Source organism: Dermacentor silvarum, chromosome 5, assembly GCF_013339745.2.
Source record: "Dermacentor silvarum isolate Dsil-2018 chromosome 5, BIME_Dsil_1.4, whole genome shotgun sequence".
Taxonomy (NCBI): domain Eukaryota; kingdom Metazoa; phylum Arthropoda; class Arachnida; order Ixodida; family Ixodidae; genus Dermacentor; species Dermacentor silvarum.
Genome location: NC_051158.1, coordinates 173259087 through 173280908, shown reverse-complemented (window position 1 = coordinate 173280908; position 21822 = coordinate 173259087). Strand labels below are relative to the sequence as shown.

Below are 21822 nucleotides of genomic sequence, written 5' to 3'. Positions count from 1 at the left end.
TTAAAGATATGGACCGGTAATGTTAAGCGTCAGACCGGTTTTCTGCTTTAAAAACCAAATAATATTGCAATATTATTGGCAATATTATAAATTATAAATTATGGGGGTTTACCTGAGAAAACCACAATCTCATCATGCTGTTTGCCGTGAATGAGGACTCCGGAACAATCTTGATCCTCCTGGATTCTTTAATGTGCACTTAAATCAATGACGAGGCGATCGTCTCCGCCTAAAAGGACGAGAAAACCCAATGAACGCGATCGCCCAGTCCAGTAGTCAGGATCTCTCGGAAAAATTGGCCCTGTTCGCACACTTTTCCCGTTACGACACCAAGTTTCAGCGTCGTACAAGACGAAGCGTTTCGCGAAAGAGCCCGCACAAACATCAGGGCATCGGTGCAGGAGAATCCGCAGCCCTTCAGGTTCAGCGTTTGGAGGTTCGCGTTGCTTCTCAGGGCCTCGCATATCGGGGACACAGCGTGTATTCCGAGACACGAATCACGGAGACACAAAGTCTCCAACCCTCGGCTGTTGTTAACCAGGGCTCCCAGGTGCTTCCAGGAGCTACTTGTGCGCGGCATCCATGACATGTCGAGGCTGAGAGTGAGGAGTTGCAGCGTCATGTTTTGGGCCAGTGCAGAAGCCAGTGTGTCCAGATAGACGCAGACCGGGGAACAGCGTCCGAGCTCAAGTTCTCTCAGCTGCGTGTTGTCCTTGAGTTTCTCGAACAGCTGGGTGAAGTCGCACATGATTTCGAGGCGCAGAATTTGCAAGGCGGTGTCCAACAGCCTCGAGACCGCTTCAGTGCGCGTCCCACTGTTACGGATCCTCCCTCGGAGCTCGAACTCTCGCGGTCTGCGGTGCTCCTTGAACTCCTGCGCGAGTCTGGCCAGGACGGAGTCTTTCATGGTCACGTTCCGAAAGGCCAAATACTCGAGCCCGTGGTTGGTAATCACCAGCGAGGAGAGATAGATACCCTCTGCTTCCATCAGTGTTACCTGCAGTTCAAAGGCAATGGAAGTTGCGAAGAAAAAAAAATGTGACGAAAAAAAAAGCATAATGTGACAAAAGTCGGACTTTTGTGGCTCTTCGCCGTTCATATTTATTAACCGAACAGGAAAAGATATTCGTTTTCCCATTTTTCTTTCTACGACAACGTTAGATGTTGCATGCGCTGTCGGGTTCTCCCGAAAACGGTAAACCGCTTACACGACTTTTCTTTGTTTCACTGGCGCTTAGGCAAATGCGGTTTGAAGATGACGCAGCTTATGCAAGTTGCGTTCTCTAGTGTCGCGCGACTGGCTGCTGGAGGCACTTTCCGTGTATTTACGGGCTTCTTTGACAATCAGGAAAACACTTTTATGCAGCACGTATTGAGAAAACGAAAGCTGTATCGGGAGTTTTCATGTTGCTCTACAATTTCCTTATTGACAATTTTCACCTAATTGTAATAATTGAGAAGTTGGCTAATTGTTTAAGACAAAATATGTAATTAGGCGGAATGCACGAAATAATCTGAGTATCTCCAAGCGACGGAAACTTTACCTTGATTCGGTCCAGCTAGGTGGCATTTGCATATTTTTAAACTCTGGCTCAAGTTACGTGAAATACCCTTTATAACAATGGATCATCGCTGTTTTTTTTTGTTGTCTCTCGGCTTCATTACAGATAAAAACTAATTCTGAGGTCTTGCGTTCCAAAATCACGGTTTGATTAAATGCACGCCGTTGTGGAGGGCTACGTATTAATTTCGACTACCAGGGTTCCTTCGATGTTCACATAAAACTAAGTGCGCGAACGGTTTCCCCCCCATCGAAATTCGGTCGCCACTGTCTGGCTATTCAATCATTACAGATAGGCCATTTGGTTTATTGTAGGAAGTTGTTGGCAATTCCTTTTTTATTCTGAATGATGGGCCATTGCCACCGATTTTTACGTGGCTACGGCAAGGTTACGTGGAAGCCAGTTGTCGCATCGCCCGCTGTGTAATGCAGCTTGCACGTACAGCAAAGCGAGGCGCCTGGGATGCTTCGGTGGTGGCGCCTCTGTGTGTTTCCTATAAGAAAGCCACTTCTTGTAGAAAGCCACTGGAGTAGAAAAGGCGACAAAGGTAGCGTCTTCTTCACAACGAAGACAGATTTAGAAAGAAGGCCAACGGCATGCCCACTAAGCACAGCGAGCATTTATAGGGGATTAAAAAAAAGAACGTTGTGTACTTAGATTATAAGAAAGGGGATATGAAAATCGAAAGAATATGGTTGTCAAATGGTGAGATTTACAAATGAGATACCCTTATGACAAAGACAAAGTTACGAAAACGAGCTGAGTGTATTAAGGGAAAACAACACAAAGATGTGTGTTAAAGAAGCAGAAAATGTATGTATAAATAATTTAAAACATATTGTTACGGTGAGATGCGTTTATTAATGGAAATGATGGATGCGAGAGGCCTAGGGACCGATGATGTCACAGTCCGAACTCACGTCGTCTTCCTTCACTTTCCAATCGTCCTCCCGTATCGTAGCAATTCCCCCCTTTGCAGACGATGCCCACCGGGTGAGTCAGTTGGAGTTCCGGTGGTGAAAACGTTTAAGACGGGCGACATGGACGACGTTGGTCTTGCTTGAGCGGCGGCCAGTAGACAAGAGTCGACAAATCACGTACGTGACATCACTGAGACGTGCCATAACGACAAAGGGGCCGGTGTAACGGGCCGAGAACTTTTGGTATAGGCCGCGCTTCCGAAGTGGCGTCCATAGCCACACCAAATCACCTTTCTCGTACGATACGTGCTGATGTCGCTCGTCATAACGGGTTTTAGAGCGTTCTTGGAAGGCAAAAGTACGAAGGCGGGCGATGCGCCGGGCCTCTTCTGCGCGGCAAAGTGTTTCGGCCACAGAAGTTTCGGCGGTTTCGGAGAACGGAAGGATAGAATCGAGAGCTGTACGCGGTTGGCGGACGTATAGGAGATAAAATGGGCTGTATCCGGTGGTCTCGTGTTTTGCGGTATTGTAGGCGAAAGTTATGAAAGGCGACACAGTGTCCCAAGATTTGTGAGCGGAATCAACATACATCGCAAGCATGTTGATGATAGTTCTGTTGGTCCGTTCAGCTAAACCGTTAGTATGTGGGTGGTACGGGGTGGCGTGACGAAAATGAGACGTAAAAAGCCGGAGAAGCTCTTCAACCACATCGGCAACAAATTGCCGGCCACGATCACTGATAATAACACTAGGGGATCCATGGCGTAAAATGACGAATGAGAGCATGAAGTGTGAAACTTCAGCGGCCGTTGCTGCACGAATCGCCGCACTTTCTGCATAGCGTGTCAGGTGATCGACGCATACTATAATCCACCGGTTGCCTGTCGTTGATCGCGGCAGAGCGCCGAGCAGGTCAACACCAACTACCTCAAACGGTGAAGCAGGGGGCGTGATGGGATGCAGAAGTCCGGGAGGGCCGCTAGTTGGGCGCTTGTAGCGTTGACACAGTTCACAGCTCGCAACGTACGCTGCTACACTTTGGCGCATCTTTGGCCAGAAGAAACGTTCTTGTGTGCGATGAAACGTCCTGGAAAATCCCATATGTCCAGATGTAGGGTCATCGTGCATTACTTGTAGCACATCACGTCGCAAGCTTGTCGGCACGACTAGAAGCAAACGGGCACCCTTGCCAGAATAATTTTGCTTGTAAAGAATGCCATCCTTACAACGTAACGGCGTTGACCATTCGCTTCGGAGATAGAGGAGCCAGACTGGTGTCGCTGCTTTGCTCCGTGCGAAAGGTGGTAAGGTCAGGAAATAGAGGGTCAACAAGTGCTAGGTATTCATCGAAATTGTCTGCGTCACACTCGGTCATCGAAAGGGGAAGCCTTGATAAACAATCAGCGTCAGCGTGACGACGACCGCTCTTGTAGCACACTTCAAAGTCATATTCTTGTAATCGTATGGCCCAACGAGCAAGACGGCCGGATGGGTCGCGTAGTCCGGTGAGCCAACATAACGAGTGATGGTCGGTGACAATTGAGAATCGGCGTCCGTAGATATACGGGCGAAACTTGTGGACAGCGAAGACGACCGCGAGACATTCTTGCTCCGTCACCGTATAGTTGCGCTCAGGTTTACTTAAACAACGACCGGCATAGGCAACCACATGTTCTATGGTGTCATGCCGTTGAACCAAGACGGCCCCGAGGCCTATACCACTGGCGTCGGTGTGAAGTTCGATTGCAGCAGATGGGTCATAGTGGCGAAGTAAGGGCCCTGAAGTCAGTACAAACTTGAGCTGCTTAAACGATGACTCGCATTCTGCTGACCACTGAAAAGGCACGTCCTTGTTCAGTAGACATGTCAGGGGGTAAGCCAGGTCGGCAAATTTAGGCACGAAGCGACGGAAGTACGAGCACAAGCCCAAGAAACTTCGCAACTCTCGTAGTGACTGCGGTTGTTTGAAGCTGCCAACTGCAGTGACCTTTTGAGGGTCAGGCCGAACGCCGTGCTTGTCGACAAGATTACCAAGAACCAGAGTCTCACGGTTGCCGAAGTGACACTTCTTAGAATTCAAGGTGAGCGAAGCTCTCTCAAGAGATGTAAGAACGATGTCAAGACGGCGATTGTGCTCCTCAATTGTACGGCCAAAAATTACAATGACATCAAGATAACATAGACAAATTTCCCACTTCAGTCCACGCAGAATAGTATCCATGAAGCGCTCAAACGTGGCTGGGGCGTTACACAAGCCAAACGGCATTACATTGAATTCAAACAGACCATCTGGGGTTACAAAGGCCGTTTTCTCCTTGTCATCCGAATGCATGGGAATTTGCCAATAACCGGACCTTAGATCCACGGAGGAGAAGTACGAGGCAGAATGCAAGCAGTCAATTACGCCATCAATCCTGGGAAGCGGGTATACATCCTTTTTGGTGATAGAGTTGAGACGTCGGTAATCCACACAGAATCTCCAAGAACCGTCTTTCTTCCTTACAAGGATCACAGGTGCAGCCCAAGGGCTGCATGACTTCTGAATGACCTTCTTCTTGAGCATTTCTTCCACCTGTTGAGCAATGATTTTGCGCTCTGCAGGTGAGACACGGTACGGTTTCTGCCGGATAGGATGAGCGGATCCCGTGTCAATCACGTGACGAGTACGTGACTCTGGCACATTAAATTGGTCCTCGCTCTGCGCAAAATCAAAGACTGCGGCATGCTTGGTCAGGACGTGGACCAAGGCTCGGCGCTTCTCTGACGGCAACGACTTGTTGACCATACCCAGAAACTTGTCCTCTGTAGGGTGAGTGACAGCCACGTGGTCTACTGTTTCGTTGCTCAAAGCTGCAATAGAACAACTGCTCGCATTTTGTTCGAAGAGGGCAAGCCGCATTCTACTGGGTAGCATGACAGGCTCACTAGAACAATTCAGCACCCATAATGAGGATCGCCCATCGGTAATAGAAATTGCACAACGCGGCACGAGCACATTTTTCTTGACGCAGTTGAGGGGGACCGGCTCCACAAGGACATCAAACGTTCCAGCGTCTACAGCAGGGGTATCAACGGGCACTCTCTTCATCGACTGGGGCGGCAAGCAAATGTCGTCAGTGACGGCGAGGGTACCATGACAGCGCGGAGACCCCTCAGTAAAAGCGGATAACAAAATTTCACCAGCGCCGCAATCTACAGTGGCGCCGCACTCGATCGTAGAAAATCGATCCCCAAGATTACGTCGTGCGTGGAGCTAGCCAGAACAGCAAATTCCACCTTGAACACACTGTGGCCTAAAGCTACGCTCGCAACACACATCCCGACAGGGTACAGTGACTCCCCACTCACTGCACGGAATGTGGCACAGTTGTCCCAGCAAAACATCACTTTGGGTCCTAGCCGTGATTTAAAATTTAAACTCATAACCGAAACAGCTGCTCCAGTGTCTATCAAAGCCATCGTCGGAAGTCCGTCTACGAGGACGTGAACCTTGTTCTGCATCATCGAAACTGGTGGAGGCATGCGTGTGTGTTGTGACAAATGTTCGGCGACCTCACCTCCATCGGCCGCACCACCTAGTTTCCCGGCGGTGGGGAAGTGGCACGGCGACCAGGCGATGGAGGACGGCGCCGGCGTGCAGTTGGGGGCGTCAAGCTTCGTACGGAGGCGGGAGAGTCGCTGCGGGTGTTCTGTCGGTAGTTGTTGCCCATGAACGTGTCACCACGGGAGTTCTGCTGGAAACTGTTTCCGAAGTACGTGTCCCTTGTCCAGCGAGCACTACCGGGCCGATTGTTCCGTCGAGGAGACGCCGGCGGATTCTCGTAAAACCGTGGTTGTCCGCGACGGCGCTCAGGGCAGAATCGAGCCACGTGTCCACGGACACCGCACTGGAAGCACACAGGTGCCTCGCGCACATCACGAAACCTTCCACTAGGCTCTGTGTATTCGTGATGATCGTCCCACGATGACGCCATGGTATGTGGTTGGTTGAAGGCGGTCTGCGGGCCATCGCGGCGATGTAAGTCGTAGGTTGGTCGTTCCGGTGCTCGTGATCGAGGCGCATCGTCATACCCCGTGGCATGAACGGACGCACATGTTGCGTCGTAAGGCAAATAGGCATCGCTGACACGTGCTCTTGTCGCAGCGGCAGCTTCACGTCGATCAAGTTCTTCGCGTACGATTTGTCGTATCGTTGACGCGATATCGCAGGGTGGTATAGGACCGACGTCAACACTCGCAACAGTGGTGACGTTGGCGAGTCTACCAAACTTAGGTGTAATGCGCCTAGCCTTCAGAGTCTCAAACGTGCGACAATGTTTGATTACGTCGGCGACAGACTCCAAGGTGTCCTTTCCTATGAGGAAGTTGTAGACGTCCTCGGCAATCCCTTTCAGAAGATGTCCGACCTTGTCTTCTTCTTTCATGCGAGGGTCTACAGACTTGCACAGTTTCAAGATTTCTTCAATGTAAATTGTGCAAGTCTCGCCTGGCACTTGAGCACGCTGCATGAAAGTCTGATCAGAGCGCTTCTTCTTCAAAGATGGGTCCCCAAAGCAGCTCTTTACTTCATCCACGAAGTCTTCCCATGTGGCTAGAGTTTCTTCGTGGTTTTCAAACCACACGAGCGCCGTGCCTTCTAGAAACAATGGCACGTTGGTCAGCCGGGTGTCCGAATTCCAACGGTTGTATCGACTCACCCGACTGTAGTGGTTCAGCCACTCTTCAACGTCTTCTCCGACCTTTCCGGCGAAGGTCCGTGGCGCCATGTGATGTTGCCACGTTGCGCCAGACGAAGTCAGCGCGTTGTCACCGTTAGGAACCGTGTCCATTGGAAGCGGTGGTAGTCCGGCCTGGCGGCGGCTTCGGCGTAGTTTCAGATCTTGCGCTTCCGTGGTCGTTCGTCCTGGACTTCTCTTCGTTACCCCGCACCTCGACCAATACCGTTACGGTGAGATGCGTTTATTAATGGAAATGATGGATGCGAGAGGCCTAGGGACCGATGATGTCACAGTCCGAACTCACGTCGCCTTCCTTCACTTTCCAATCGTCATCCCGTATCGTAGCAATATTATTTGGTTTAATGCCCTGAAAGTCTGCAAGGTTATTAGTAGAGTTCCATCTTCGTGGTCTAGACCGATACACAGAGAAAACTAACAGCCGAGGCAGTTTTCTCTGAATCGGTAAATCGGTAACATCCGACAAACCCAAAATGTCAGCTAGCCCTGAGAAAAAAAAAAGAAGTGCGGCAAAATTGCCTGACATCTTCGATTTTTCCGGTCACCTCGAGCAATTCGGGCGTCGTTTTCGCTTACTTCTCGTGCATATTTTGTTTTCCTTTCTTTTTGCGAAAGTATAGTGTTCATTGATGTTATTACAAGTAAAAAAAATCTGCTTTTTATGTAGGCACCTGTACAATATCCACTCAGTTCGAACTGCTGAAGTTGGCCTTGACAGCACCTGGCGAGCGCACAGCAAAGAATGGCCGGTCTCGTCAAAAGCTTCCCTTAATTTATTGTCATCCCCGTGTCAAGTGCAAACGTAGCACGTCCGTTTTCTGGATTGCGTTTCCCCAACCGTAAGGAGCGTGCTGCGATGGCTCACAAATCCATCACAACGTACATGCCCATTTCTTTCAACACCTTTAGTTATTATTTTCACGCTACTGAAAGCATCGCGTTTCATTTGTTATTTTCACTAGTTGGTTAATTGACTATTTATGTAGGGTGTAAAAGGGCAAAAAATAAACGCCGATAAATAAGTCCCAAATTCGAAGAAAAAAGTCGCACTTTCGCCCGGAAGGTGAAACATCAATTGCGATAGCAAATTAGTACAGAGATATACAAAGTAAGGATAGTACTCTTACCGGCTGCTTAAACTTGGACACATTCGCTTGTTAACTTAATTAACAAGCATGGTGTAAGCGCGCACAAGCAAACATGAATAGATCACACTCGATGACCGCAGACAACGACTGTCAAAACGCTGGCGTGAGCAAGCGTGGCTGCAGCAGTGACCGAAGGTTCGTGCGGTCTCTGACTTCAACGAAAACTGCTCGGCGAAAGCACAGCGCATACAAAGGTAAGAACCGTGTTGAAATCGCTTTCAAGATACGGTGCACGCAACAGCCCAAAGCCGCGCAAAGTATGCAGTTGCTGGCAGAGTAGGAGCCGCACCCCCTCCCCCCGGCGCTGCCTTCCCGCTTTCCTCCTTTCGCGTAGGAGATTAAGTCGTCAGTAGAGGCCGGATCTTTAGGTAATTAAAAAACGCGTTTTAGGCGCCAAAAATAGGCAGGCAAAACAACGTTTTAGGCCTCCAACGTCGTAAAATAGGCACAATAAATTTTTACATAAATGCAAATAATTTCAAACGAAGACGTGCGCGGCCTATATTTACGATAGGAAAACAAGAAATGTTATTGTCTATGATGGCACAAAGGCGCGAACAGCTGAACATAGCTGTGCAATTGTCCCATAAAACTGCTGGACTAATAACGATCAATTGGCTTCATTCAATAAGCACACGTGACACTGCTCATATACATGTTCAATGTCCAGTGTACTCGAGCGTCGCATATAGTAACAAAGGCATGAAAAAAAAAATACTTGAAAGCTGGGAATACTGATTAAAAAGACCAAGGGTGCTATGCAGGATGCGCCGAGTTTCTCGTTCGCACGAGTTTTACCAGAGTTTGCTCGATGGCAGTCAGTGAACGGAGATAGCAAGGAACGTGCAATAACAGCAGGCAAAAAGAAACGTCAAGATAAAGCCGCGTATGACTAAAACCCCGATATATAAAAAGTAGCGCCATCCACTTCCCTCCTCCTCCGTTCCACTATCGCGCTCGGCGCGACCAGCGCGATCGAGGCGCGATATCGTGCAGATACATTTTTTCGATATCGTGCAGACCACTCTAGTGCAGATACATTTTTTTTCCTTTCGCGCATACATGCAAACACTAGACGCGCGTGTACAGCAGTGCATGAAGAAGAAAAAAACTGATGGTAATACATATAACGTCACCTAGCCTTACATGAGTTGACCATTTGTACATGCAAAAAAATACAATAATAGATCACCATCATATTTTCGAGGAAAAGAAAAAAATTTCTAATGCCTTTAATACATCAACAGCTATGCGCAGCCTTAAATACATGGTTACCTTAAGGTTTTTGATACCGCAGCGGCATTTAACGAAGGAAAAGTACAGATATCACGGAAGAGTTAGAGATGAATGCGACGAAGCAGTTGCTTCAGCTTGAATTTTGTTTTTGCACGAAAGACACTCGGGGGTAGTTGATTAAAGCAAGACGGTATAAAGTAGCTACGAGTACGTTGACCATATCTGGTGGAGCAGCGAATCACCCGAAAATGGTTTTTAGGTCGAAGGCAGCTTGTAGGGACGTAAGGAACTTTATACTTGTTAGACCAAAAATGCCTCAGGACAGCCGTCTCAGTCAGAAGGGCATCAAAGTTAGAGCATCTAATGATTTAAGAAGGTCTGTGCCTGAGGGCAGTCTTAAATCATAACTAATTACTTTCAAAATAGAGAGAAGGATAGAGTTTATTCTATTTTTCCAACGATTCGCGCAGTGACCGAACGTCGTAATACCATATCGAAGAACACTATAGCCTAAGTCTTGCAGTATCATTTTGCGAACTGATAGTGGCGTATAGTATCTGATAGTGTATGATGTACGAGACACTGCCCGGAGCCTTGAACAAACATACGCCAGGTGAGAATTCCAGGTGAAGTCACTGTCAAGAAGTACACCAAGGTATTTAACAGATGAAACATATGGAACAGGTGTACAAGAACACGGAGAACAAGATGAACAGTGAGCCAGCAATGGGACGCTTACACTAACTTTTTTTAGTGGATTATGAAAACAGATGAGCTGTGTTTTAGAGACGTTTACATTAATCACATTATTGGCAAACCAGTTCATCAAATTTATCGTAGAGTCTTGCAGAAGGGAAACTGCTTCTGGGAAACGGGAATGCCGAGACAAAATGACAGTGTCGTCGGCGTATTGAAATATGCAAGTAGATACAGCCGCGGCGAGATCATCGACAAGTTGAAAAGAAGTGGACTTAATATTGATCCCTGGGGCACTCCGGCTTTTATAGAGGTTATATTGCTGCGGTACTGTCCTATGGATACTAACTGTGTTCTATTGTCTAAAAAATTAGCAAGCAATCTTAAAAAAAGGCCAACGAAATCCGATCAATGAGAGTTTTGTTAATAATAGACTATGACACACACTATCAAAAGCTTTGCTAACATCCACGAATAGAGCACATACAACCTGGCTGGTTTCGAAAGCAGAATTTATAAGGTCTGCAATATCCTCTAGGAAGTCCTGTGTGCCTTTACCTGGTATAAAACCATATTGCGCATTTGATATAACGTTGTTAGCATCAAGGTACGTGAATAATGCCGTTTTGGAAGTAGCAACGCGACGATGCGAGACGGCGCAAATATCAAGTGTGCAGCAAGCGTTTGCGCACGCCGGATGGTAAACAAAAAAAGCCTTTTGCCCTCGCCTTGTCGGTTGCGGCAACTTAAGGCGCAGCAGCATGCCATCACAACGAAGTTCTTGTCCCTAACACGTTTGATCCGTTTGTGTGTGCAGCACTTTCGTCGCACAGGCCCGAGAATGGCAGTCGGAGCGCGCTGGAAAGAAAAAAAAAAATGTACAAAAGCGCAACGCGTGTTTCCACGTGACATGGATTGGCCAATGGGGGAGCGGAGGAGGCTGGGGCGACAGGAGGCGGCGAGGAGGAAACGCAGGGGTGAGCGCGATGGCGGCAAGATCTAAGAATGGCGCTACTCTTTATATATAGGGGTTTTGCGTATGACAACATGAGCGCACCCTGCGCGGCACAGTGCTTCCGCGCTTCAAGCGCAGAAGACTGCGCACCAAAACGCGCCAGCGCCGCGGGTTGTTATCAACGTATTATTGCAATTCAGCAATACCGTCACTGTCGCGCTGTCTATCTGCACACTTGCCGTGAGCCGCTTGCCACGCCTTTCTCGGGCGCGTCAAGGGCGTGCCTCCTCTTTCGGGCATTATCTGTTTATCCTCCGTCGAATGCGAACAGGGCGGTGCATTCTTGCACGTACACTTTCCCTCAATCGAATACTTCAAAATACAACAAATAAAATAACGAGCATTTTATTTCTTAAAGTAACGATTTTTCGTTTTGAATGCTATAAATTTGTGATGGCAAACTGAGATGGAGCGAATTATTAAATTTTGCACTTTCTTGCCGCGAGTGGCGGCAGTGAGGTGAAAGCTTACAAGCGGATACGTTCTACAGGATCGCGCGCACGAGGGAGTTCACACGGTGAGCAGTCACCAGGGGCGCTGCACTGCTACTCTAGATATCTCAAGTCCCTATATAGACTTTAACTCTAGATAAAGTCAGTCATGCCAATGATCTGTCCATTCCTTGTGTATTAGGGGAGTGGCAACGCAGTGCTGTGGCATGGCTGTTCACCGCAGGTGCTTCACTGAGGCGGCTATTAAGGGCGCCGCTCTACCAACTGAAACGACACTTTAGCCATAGAGACCGAAGCAACGGCTGTGGCTGGAAAATGGCTGTGCGGTATTCTAGGGTCCGTAGTGACGCAGCACAGTGAAAATGCACCAGTTTATCTGCGTGCGCGAAGCCTCCGCGATGCATTGCGAAGAAGAGCGTGCTGCCCAGCGACACAATTCATCGCTTGTCACCGCTTGCCCAGTGAAGGTGCCTCCTTGCGCATGAACGCAGAATTTGAGTGTGTTGTTCACTCCAATGTGCTTGCCGATTGCCTCTGCTGCTGAGCTAACAGCGATCGCAGATGGATATCGCAACGACAGCGCAGCAGTCGCATTTTGGCGGGTGACGGCTCTTGTGTGGAGTTAGGAAATTAGACTTCGAACGCAGGAAGGTGTTGCCACTGTTTAGTGTGCCGTGCTTGTGATGAAGAAATGCCATCGCACTGGGTCTAGAAAAGCGAGCGTTTCTCCACGCTGACCGCGTTTGCGACACTGCGGCTCTGATACATCACCGATCACAGAGCAGCCATCCCAAACGACAGCTGCGATACGTTTTCGTTGGAAAACACTACGCTTGCTCAGCATCGTCGTCCACCACGGCGCATTGACGCCTTGCAAGCAGTTGCAGTGGCGTGCCGATAATTATTTCCTACGCGCTACAACGCCACAATGCAAGCAATGAAACAGTGTTGTGGGGCCGTGACAGCGCAAGAAGATATATGCATAAGCCAACGAAAGTAGACGCTTTGTTTTTGATAGTGGTGCTGAAACCATACATCACCGATAACAGTGCGTTTTGCGTGTTTCATTTCGGCGGTCAAGATTATTGATGCCTCTCAGTTCCGCACCACGTCGCTGTTGCCGAAAAACAAGTTGGGCGTGGCCCAAACGTGGCGGGCGCGCGCACAAGTTGCATGCCTCGCATGGGGCGTGACCTATGGTTTTGATTGACAGGCGAACTCGTGCGAAACTCGTACATCGCGAAACCCCCATCGAGTTGAACTCGGGAACATGGCGGCGGCAGCAGCAGCCTGTGTCATCGCATCCAGCGGCAGCAGGCGTCAATAGGATCGTCTGGACCCGTTCACCTACATGACCGACGTAGAGTTTCAGCGTCATTTTTGCCTTTCCAAAACGTCAGTGCGCTGGCTGTGTGACGAGTTAGGCGGAGGCCCTCGTCTTCGCCTATGTTTTCCGAGCCCAGACTGGTGTGACTAGGCTGTGGAGGAAAAGTTTGTGCAATCGCTTCGGCTCTCTCCGGCTTCAATTAAGCGCTGTTCGTCCACCGCGCCCCAGGCCAGGTCCGGCGTCGTCATCGGAGTACTGGGGTACCTGCGAGCACCTGGGGTTCAACCCGACAGTGGCGCACCGACGGGGGGTGATTCGGGGGTTGTAACCCCCCCCCCCCCCCCTGAGTCCGACTTAACCCCATCTTTTGTTTAACCCCTTTTCTTTCCTTACGCATTTGAGTACTGCAACTAAGATGTAAGACGCGCAATCGTCTGCACACTCGCAAAAAGCGCATTTTTTTGACAATTTCCCGCGAAGAAAGTGAAATTAGCGCTGTTTAGATGGTATTGGCAAACTGTCAACCCCCCCCCCCCCCCCCCCCTGGCAGAGATCCTGGGTGCGCTACTGCAACCCGAACAACCAATCTGCGAAGGCGAAGTGGTCACATTATATAGGAAGACTCAGAATTGATGCTAAGCTGCCTTCCGGTGCCACAGCTGCCGAAACCAGTTTTCGCTGTTACACGGTATCGCTGCACTGCACGGGCAGAGATGCGAAGGAAGTTACTTCGCCAACACGGACCGCCTCGGCCGTCCGAACGACCACCTCTCCATCGCGGCAAATGATTTCGCTCACGTGCTGCCTGAGCCAAAGCATAGACATATGGCTGTTGAAATAGATGACCGGCGACTTGTTTCCTCTATCAAAGCACGCCATCGCCGACTAGAGGAATTACCCCGTAAGTTCGCGAGAGATGAGCTGCTGGCGCAACCTCCACTCGGTGTCCCCGGGGAGATAGCGCAAATTGACGAGTGCCTTCTTCGCGGCGAGCAAAAGTACAATCGAGGCCGCCTAATGTCGGGCGACAACTTCCCGCTTTGCCGCCAAAATTATGGCGGTGTTAAAGATGGTGGCCCATGGGTCTTCGGCATGTTCTGCGTGACCAGAGGGGTGCTGCGACTTTCAAGGTCGACCGACGAAAGGCGGCGATGCTAGGCGCCACTATTGCAGCCAATGTTCAACTGGGGACCATTATTCATAGTTACGAATTGGCCGCATACAAATATATTACTAATTTAGTGGATGCTAACGGGGCTATGCCTCAATCTGCATAGTCAACCACAGCGTAAACTTTGCGGACCCCATCACGGGCATTCACACGCAAAAAAAAAAGAATGTTATTGTCAAAAAGTGAAGCGCCACCTAGTCAGCGATGGGTACAGGGTAACTGCACCGATGCTGGAATCCCACTTGGGATGAATGTGGTGGCACTCAACGGCCACGTGCGCTGCAAAGACCCTCTCATGCGTTTGTTAGAAGCCACGGGTCACTCGGGCTACCCAGTATAAAGAGTCTTTCCTGAAGTTGATAGAAGCCATCGCTCGACGCTTGCCAGTATGAAGGTGCATCGCAAAGTAAAAGAAAATAAAGCGTAGTTTTCTGGCTCTTGCATGAGTGCTTACACGGTAAGCGCACGGCAAACCACTTCTGCGCTAGCCGACACTCACTTCCTGAGCGTCGTCTCGGAAGTGAGACGTCTCGCAGCCTTACTTTAGCGCGAGCAACGAGCGATCTGTTAAAAGCCCAGTGTGAAAACCAGGCGCACAGCAATTTGTGCTGGGAAATGGGAGCGCAAGCACGTAGCGAGCCACACCAATCCAATCCAGAGGAAAGAGATGAGCAACGAGCGATCTGTTGAAACCCCAGTGAGAAAACCAAGTGCACACGAATCGGTGCTCGGAAATGCTAGGGCAAGTACGTAGCGAGCCGCGCCAATCCAATCCAGAGAAAAAAAGAGGATGAGCGTCCCCTCATGGTATAACGCGAAACGTATTATACTACAAATTTGTCTAATACACATTCAGTGTACATCTTGTAAACTTTAAAATGCTTATAACCCACATTAATGTGACTAATATTATTGTACTAAATGCATTGATTTTATAACTTGCTTGTGCCTGTAATGCATTCGGTGGAACGACAAACAAGTGAAAGAAGGCTCAACCATGCACCGACCGTATGATCACGTGAGCCCCAGTTTGTCGACCGCCCATATGGCAACGCCCAAGGGTTGATAGCCACCCAGAGTGAATTTAGATAAACCAATGAAACTGGAGGCGTGCCAATGGACAACTTTGTCTTGTTACCATTAGTTCTTTCATCTTGGGGTGTCGCCAGAGCTCGTGAAGATCCCGAGTTTCTTCAAACTCGGCGCATCCTGCATAGCACCCCAATACTTTTATGTCTGCCTGACGCAATTAAATTAAGACAACAAAAACAGACAAATAACAAAGGCGAGAGACTACTATTTATTAAGAAATTAGCATGTTCTTACATGAGGACTGTTAGGTACAACTCTTCGCAATTTTCTCATATAAACTGACATTTACGAATTGTACAGGCCAGACGTCCCAACACTGCCAAATACACTTCCGCCCATTTGAAGTGCATGTGTTTGAAGAAATATGTTTGCAGAGCACGCGGAACGTAGTCGAAGAATCACTGTGAAGATTGTGGAAACAATAGCAAACTACCACCATCTCCAGACTTTCGGATTCAAAATTGTGCCACTGGTCACTGAGAATGATCTCGTACGCTGAGAAGGAACGCCCAACGGCGGTGAACACCTTAAAAAGTAAATTACAAGCAAAACAAAAGCCGCGTGCACATCACATTTTTCTTTCTCCTTTCGCTGATCACTCTCCTTTCCCCGGACGGCTCTCCGCTGTTTCGCATCCGCCAACAGCTCGCGCAATGTCAGCGCGTCGGTGTATGCTGGCCGGCGCGTCTCATTTCAATGCTGCTAGCAGTCGTTTTCCGGGAGTTGGTTGAACTAAAGGACTAGGTTGAACCCCATAGAGTTCCGAACAGTCAATGTTGCCCGGTAACATGAATAAAGGTCTCTAACTGCACTTGAAAGGGAGACTTGAGGCTAAATAGTGTTCATATAGGCGTCAAAATTGAAAGTAGGCATTTATAGGCATTTATAGGCACTTAGGCACAAACGCCAAAATAGGCATTTATAGGCACTATTAAAACACTATAAAAGCCTCTCTTAATCTCTAATTCATGCTCATATATCAAAGTGGGGAGATAGGAGCGCAAGGAAAAAAAAAAGCATTTGCCTAAAATCCTGTCTCTAGTCGTCAGTTCCCTTGCGCCCGGTCGCAAGATACGCGTTTGGTGCCGCAGCTAAACGTCTCCTCCCCTCCCTCCCATCCGCCCAAGGCCTTTCGCAGGACGAAAGACGTTGCGTTTGGTCTCCGCCGTGCGTTCGCTTTCCGTGAAAGCGCGCGTCCCTCAAGCGCTTTCACTACAGCATGCGGCGCGCGGGGACTATTTAATCGCCCTTTACATGGTACTTCACGGCGACGGCAACGACGAAGCCGGCGGCAGAAATCCTCTTGGAGTGTCCATATAATTGCTATCGCAATAAAATAAAACACGGAACCCTATTTATGAGGGACACCGTGTTGCGAGGCGCATGATAATTTTGACAACCTGAGGGTGTTTAACGTGCACCCAAAGCACGGTACACGAACAATGTTTCCTTCCACGCCCATCGGAATGTGGCCACCGCGGTCGGCAATCGAACCCGCGACCTCGCGATCAGCAGTGCGACGCCATAGCCACTTAGCTACCGCGGCAGGTCATTACATGCGTATGGCATGAGCGGTTTGGTAAAACTGGCCATTGAGATTGCCGTGGTCATGGCGTAGTCATCCAGACAAGCGAGCCGTAAGTCACCAGAAATACTTTCTGGACTCTGGTCTAACCTTACTACTCGGCCGAAAAGCTTGCTTGTCTTATCGTCTTACAAGAATGTCTCACAGTTGGCCAAGAATAAACAGGGTGCAAAAAAATTTAATGATAAAAGAGAGTGAGTATCGAGCTCTACGAAGGATTGAAAAAAAAAAAAACATGCAGCGACCTCTTGCGCAGCAACAGACCGCCATAGCCACTGGGTAACCATGGCGGGTTCCTTATCAGCTCTGTCACACCATTGCGCCAAGTAAACAGGACTAAACTATTGACACCTTCCATGATGCCTGGAAGAAGGAGCCTTCAAAAGCTCACCCTGTCGAGGGTGACGTGCGTCAGCAGCTCCGTTTCGTCAAGCTGCAAAGCCAGGGGGCACACTTTGAACGGGAGCTCGATGCCCTCGACACCGATCAGGTGGGCTGTGACGACCCGCTTGGAGAACGTGATGTGCTCCAGGAACTGCACCGGGCGAAAGCGCGCCAGCACCGACACATTCAGGCTGACGCCAGAGAGACAGCGGTGCTCGCGGAGAAACCACAATGTAGCCAGGAAGAGCACCGCAGCTTTGGGGTCGCAGGGTGCCACGGGATATTTATGGGTCATTGTGAGGTCCAGGCTGCCTTCGCGTACTTTGTTAAACTCGATGCCGAATGGGTTCAGGAGCTTGTTCAACTGTCCCTGCATCGCGCGCAACGGAAATAAAGTTCGTAAGAGATGTTTCCAGAAACAACGTGAACTGGCTCGCTTCACGGCTCGAACTGATACAAGCTGTGTCGGCAAATATCGAGGGCCGTATACGTAAAATTCTCATTCTCTTGCTTGCCTTGCGCGCCTTGCCCCTTAGCTACACCGGAAGTCAATTCCCCGCGTAGACGTGGTTGAAGTGACGAAATGAGTTACCGCTTGAGTCAACATCCAGCAGCGGGCACCTCCTTTGTTTTGCTGTGTGCATGGGTCTAGCAGTGAAGGCATCTCCATTACAAGGCGGGCGACATCGGCGGCCCTCTCGAGCAACTCGGGGTCGTCCTCGAACTGCTTTTCGGCGAAATGCAGGAACTTGAATGGCTGGAACTCGCTGTCCATGATCTGAAAGCGCCAGAGATGACAGTGCAACGTGGCGGTTCGAGCTTAAAACAGCAGCAACGTTTAGACTCCAACCCTACAGGGGCGTCAACCTGCACGAAGTTATCAGTCGGTCGACGTTTCCCGTGAGATTAATATCTTCTTATCTCTGTCTCACTTATTTCGAGCGTCACATAGGGAACAAAATTGGGGCCCAAGTAATCTACGGTGACTGTCCAAGCACGCGAACAGCTGATCCGCGTCATGCATGAGGCGTCTACTGCGGCAGCGCTTCTCTCTCTCTCTCTCTGGCGTCCCTCTGGTCCCGCGGCGCCTTCTGGAGGCGCCGCCGTGAAGGACGCGCATACCCTGTGGCACATACAGATTACCAAAGGTGGCGTCTGAGTGGTTCAGAGGGACACACACACCAAGTGGCACATATCCGCATGAACGGACATCTTAGACTGCACTACCTTTGGGACATGTTTCGACTGCACTGTCTCCGGGATCGGCCCACATTTCTGATGGCATGGCTAGATAGCCAGAAATAGTATTTGTCTGACAATGCCATGAATGCTATTCGCATTTAAAGAACACCCGTCAATTTGGTACCTGAACGCAGATGTACGTGTGCTACCGATCAATCAATCAATCAATCAATCAATCAATCAATCAATCAATCAATCAAAGGGTAATTTTATTACACAATAATATAAAAAATGCGTACAAGGATATTTGGTCCCATAGCCTAAAGCGGCTAGTGATGGGTCCAATACAAAAAAAATGTAGTGCCGCAGGCGGGGCTTTTATCAGTTGAAATCGATTAGTGGATTGAGTCGCTTGAGGGAATGCCAGTGCCATGGCTGGGTGGCTATAAGCAGAGACCATGTTCACAATGTACAAAAGAGTGCACATCTATGTACAAATTTTCAACGGCACCGATGTACAAGAAAAGTATTGTAACGCATTTAATACATCAGGATGAGAAAGCAGTTCATATTCTCAGTAGGACAGACAAAGGTTAGCATTTAGAACATAAACAACAGGCCATCGCTTTTCAATTCTTCACAGCGAACAAGTTGCAAGCTGCTCGTGTTAAGACAGGTATAGCGCGGTAGAATTCCCTCGATCTGCTTTTCGGCAGTAGAAGCGTAAAATTATGTGACCGATTTGCTTCAGCCCCCCGAAATTATGTGTCCGTTAGTGACGTCGCAATGCATGGACTGGGTTAATATTTCCCGCAAAGGATTCTTCAGTGTGAAATCTCGGCCTGAAAGGTATTACGCGTTCCACCCTTATTTGAGGGTTAAGGCGCGGCCAGTTAGCGAATGATTAGCATCGTATTGCAACACCTACGGATTACTTTCAAAAGTTACCCATTGAGTATAGCGTAAACTTAGGCTAGTTGGTGCTGTTTCATCTTGTAATGCGCTGAGTATACCTGAATGCCACGGTAAGACGCACCAGACAAGGCTGACAGAGCGCAAATGAACGCAACGTCGAGCTTAGAAGCGCAACACCTTAGCCGCTGGAGTTCCGCGGTTAGTCGGCCCGCACTGTACCATTAGTTATGCTTCGGGCACACGCTCAATTATCACATTAAAGGAAATAAAACTGTGGGGTTTTATGTGTCAAAACCACGACACGATTAGGAGGCACGCCGTAGTGGGGGACTCCGAATTAATTTTGACCTCCTGACGTTCTTTAATGTGCACCCAATAAACTGTACACGGGCGTTTTTGCCCCCATCGAAATGCGACCGCCGTGGCCAGGATTTGATACCCACCCTCGGGCTTAGCATCGCACCGCCAAAACCACTACGTTACCACTGCGGGTGCGTTCGCATTTCATCTTCCCCCGAGAGTAGTCAGCGCATTACACGTTGGAGCGACGCGTATAATTGCTACCAAGCTCCTCATTGAATCGAGCACCGAAGCTTATCCCTCATAGCAGACACGTCGCTGTCGATTTCGAGGTTATTTCTCAGATATGGTGATTGTCGGGTTTCCCATCCTGCTGCACGGACAACATTCGCTCCATTTAGCTGCACATAACAGCTTCAGGTAGCAAAGCTCTATAACCGCCCACAGAGGTCCGAACGCGAAGCAAAAGTCGTAGCGCATAACAACACTTACGTTTAGCGGCGTCAGAAACCGGCGGCCGGGCCCGGGTACGTCACTGCATGCACAAAGCAGTGCTAAGCCACTGCGGCAGGCTCGGCGTTCTGGGAACAGTTTGGCGTCCCCTCCAGTGATGGCGTCCAAGTAGGAAATTGTCTTTCGCGTTCACCACCAGGAGCGCCAATTTCGTTGAAAAATAAAAGAAAGAAGACAATATTGCCTACGTCCAGCTCCATTATTTCTATTCAATAAACCTTCATCAAACGCAGAAAACAATAATAATAATAATAACAAAGAAGGACCATTTTACAACGTTGATAATGGTGGAGCCATATAAAAAGACGGTCGCGAGATGAAACAAGCCGAGTCCATACTTGCGTATCTTTGGTTGTGTTTTCACCACGTGCAGCTTCACGTCTCGCTTTTTTCGTCGTCGTTTAAATCAGAAGTGTGGTATAGGCGTCATTTATTCATCGTTTTAGTGCTGCTAAGAAAGCATGCGAAGCAAAAGTTGCGGCTACTGCAAACGTGACCAAATACGGAAAACATCTCGAGGTAAGCTTGAGTTTCAGTTCTTGCAGGCTGTTGTACACTACTTCTATTCCTTCAGTAGCTACGCCGCTGCGGCATATAAAAGTCATTTGCGTGAGCATCAACAAGCAGTCTTGACGCGCTAATGGCTCACATAATGGTTATTAAATGCGAAGCATTTCCTGGTGAACATTTGCTACTTTGACAGTATCTATCTATCTAGCCGCCTACGTCTTTGTGCTCTCATGGTCGTTTCGTCAACTTGGTATGCACCAAAATTGACATACCGTGACAAAAGTATATGACGGACATAATTGATATGTCATAACATGAATGTCATGACATGCGTGTCATGTAGGTCATGAAACAGCCGCCTATGTTTTGGTGCTCTCATGGTCGTTTCGTTAACTTGGTAGGTACCAAAATTGGCATAGTATGACAGGAATGTATGACGAACATAAATGATAGGCCATGACATAAATGTCATGACATGCGTCTCATGTAGGTCATGACAATGACACAGCGAAAAGGTTAACACTCAGAAACCACTGAAATGGATTCGGACGTGGATACTAAGTGAAGGAAACACTAAAGGATGCTGGTAGAAGTCATAGTCGTGAGCATGACTCACCAAAAATGACAATGACGAAGCGAAAAAGATGAACACTCAAAAACCACTGAAATGGGTTCTCACGTGGGCACTGAGTGAAGGACACACTAAAGAATAATGGTAGAAGTCATAGTCATGACCATGACTCAGCAAAAATGACAATGACTCATCGAAAAAAAGATGAACACTCAAAAACCACTGAAATGGGTTCTGACGTGGGTACTGAGTGAAGGACAGACTAAAGAATGATGGTAGAAATCATAGACATGACCATGACTGAGCAAAAATGACCATGACTCAGCGAAAAAAGATTTACACTCAAAAACCACTGGAATGGGCTCTGACGTGGGCACTGAGTGAAGGACACACTAAAGGATCATGGCAGATGTCATAGTCATCATGACCATGACTGAGCAAAAATGACAATGATTCATCGAAAGAAGATGAACACTCAAAAGCCACTGAAATGGGTTCTGACGTGGG

The 21822-nt window shown here is 48.7% G+C and overlaps 1 protein-coding gene across 1 annotated transcript; it reads right to left on the bottom strand.

Moving 5' to 3' along the window:
* Positions 1–214: 214 nt before the first annotated feature.
* On the bottom strand, positions 215–20295 carry LOC119454581 (uncharacterized). Its single transcript, XM_049667052.1, has 4 exons — positions 20214–20295; positions 17917–18102; positions 17332–17694; positions 215–997 (listed from the first exon to the last, which is right to left on the bottom strand). The coding sequence occupies exons 2-4, from the start codon at positions 18097–18099 to the stop codon at positions 230–232; spliced, it is 1314 nt and encodes a 437-aa protein (XP_049523009.1). The 5' UTR covers positions 18100–18102; positions 20214–20295; the 3' UTR covers positions 215–229.
* Positions 20296–21822: the final 1527 nt, after the last annotated feature.

Bases quoted from the DNA above. Each gene is read 5' to 3' on its own strand.
- LOC119454581 (XM_049667052.1), bottom strand. From the start codon at position 18,099: ATGGACAGCGAGTTCCAGCCATTCAAGTTCCTGCATTTCGCCGAAAAG. The intron at 17,695-17,916 runs GTAACTCATTTC...CGCGCGATGCAG, and splicing joins GCTGGATGTTGACTCAAGCG to GGACAGTTGAACAAGCTCCT. The intron at 998-17,331 runs GTGAGCTTTTGA...TTTGAACTGCAG, and splicing joins CGCACGTCACCCTCGACAGG to GTAACACTGATGGAAGCAGA.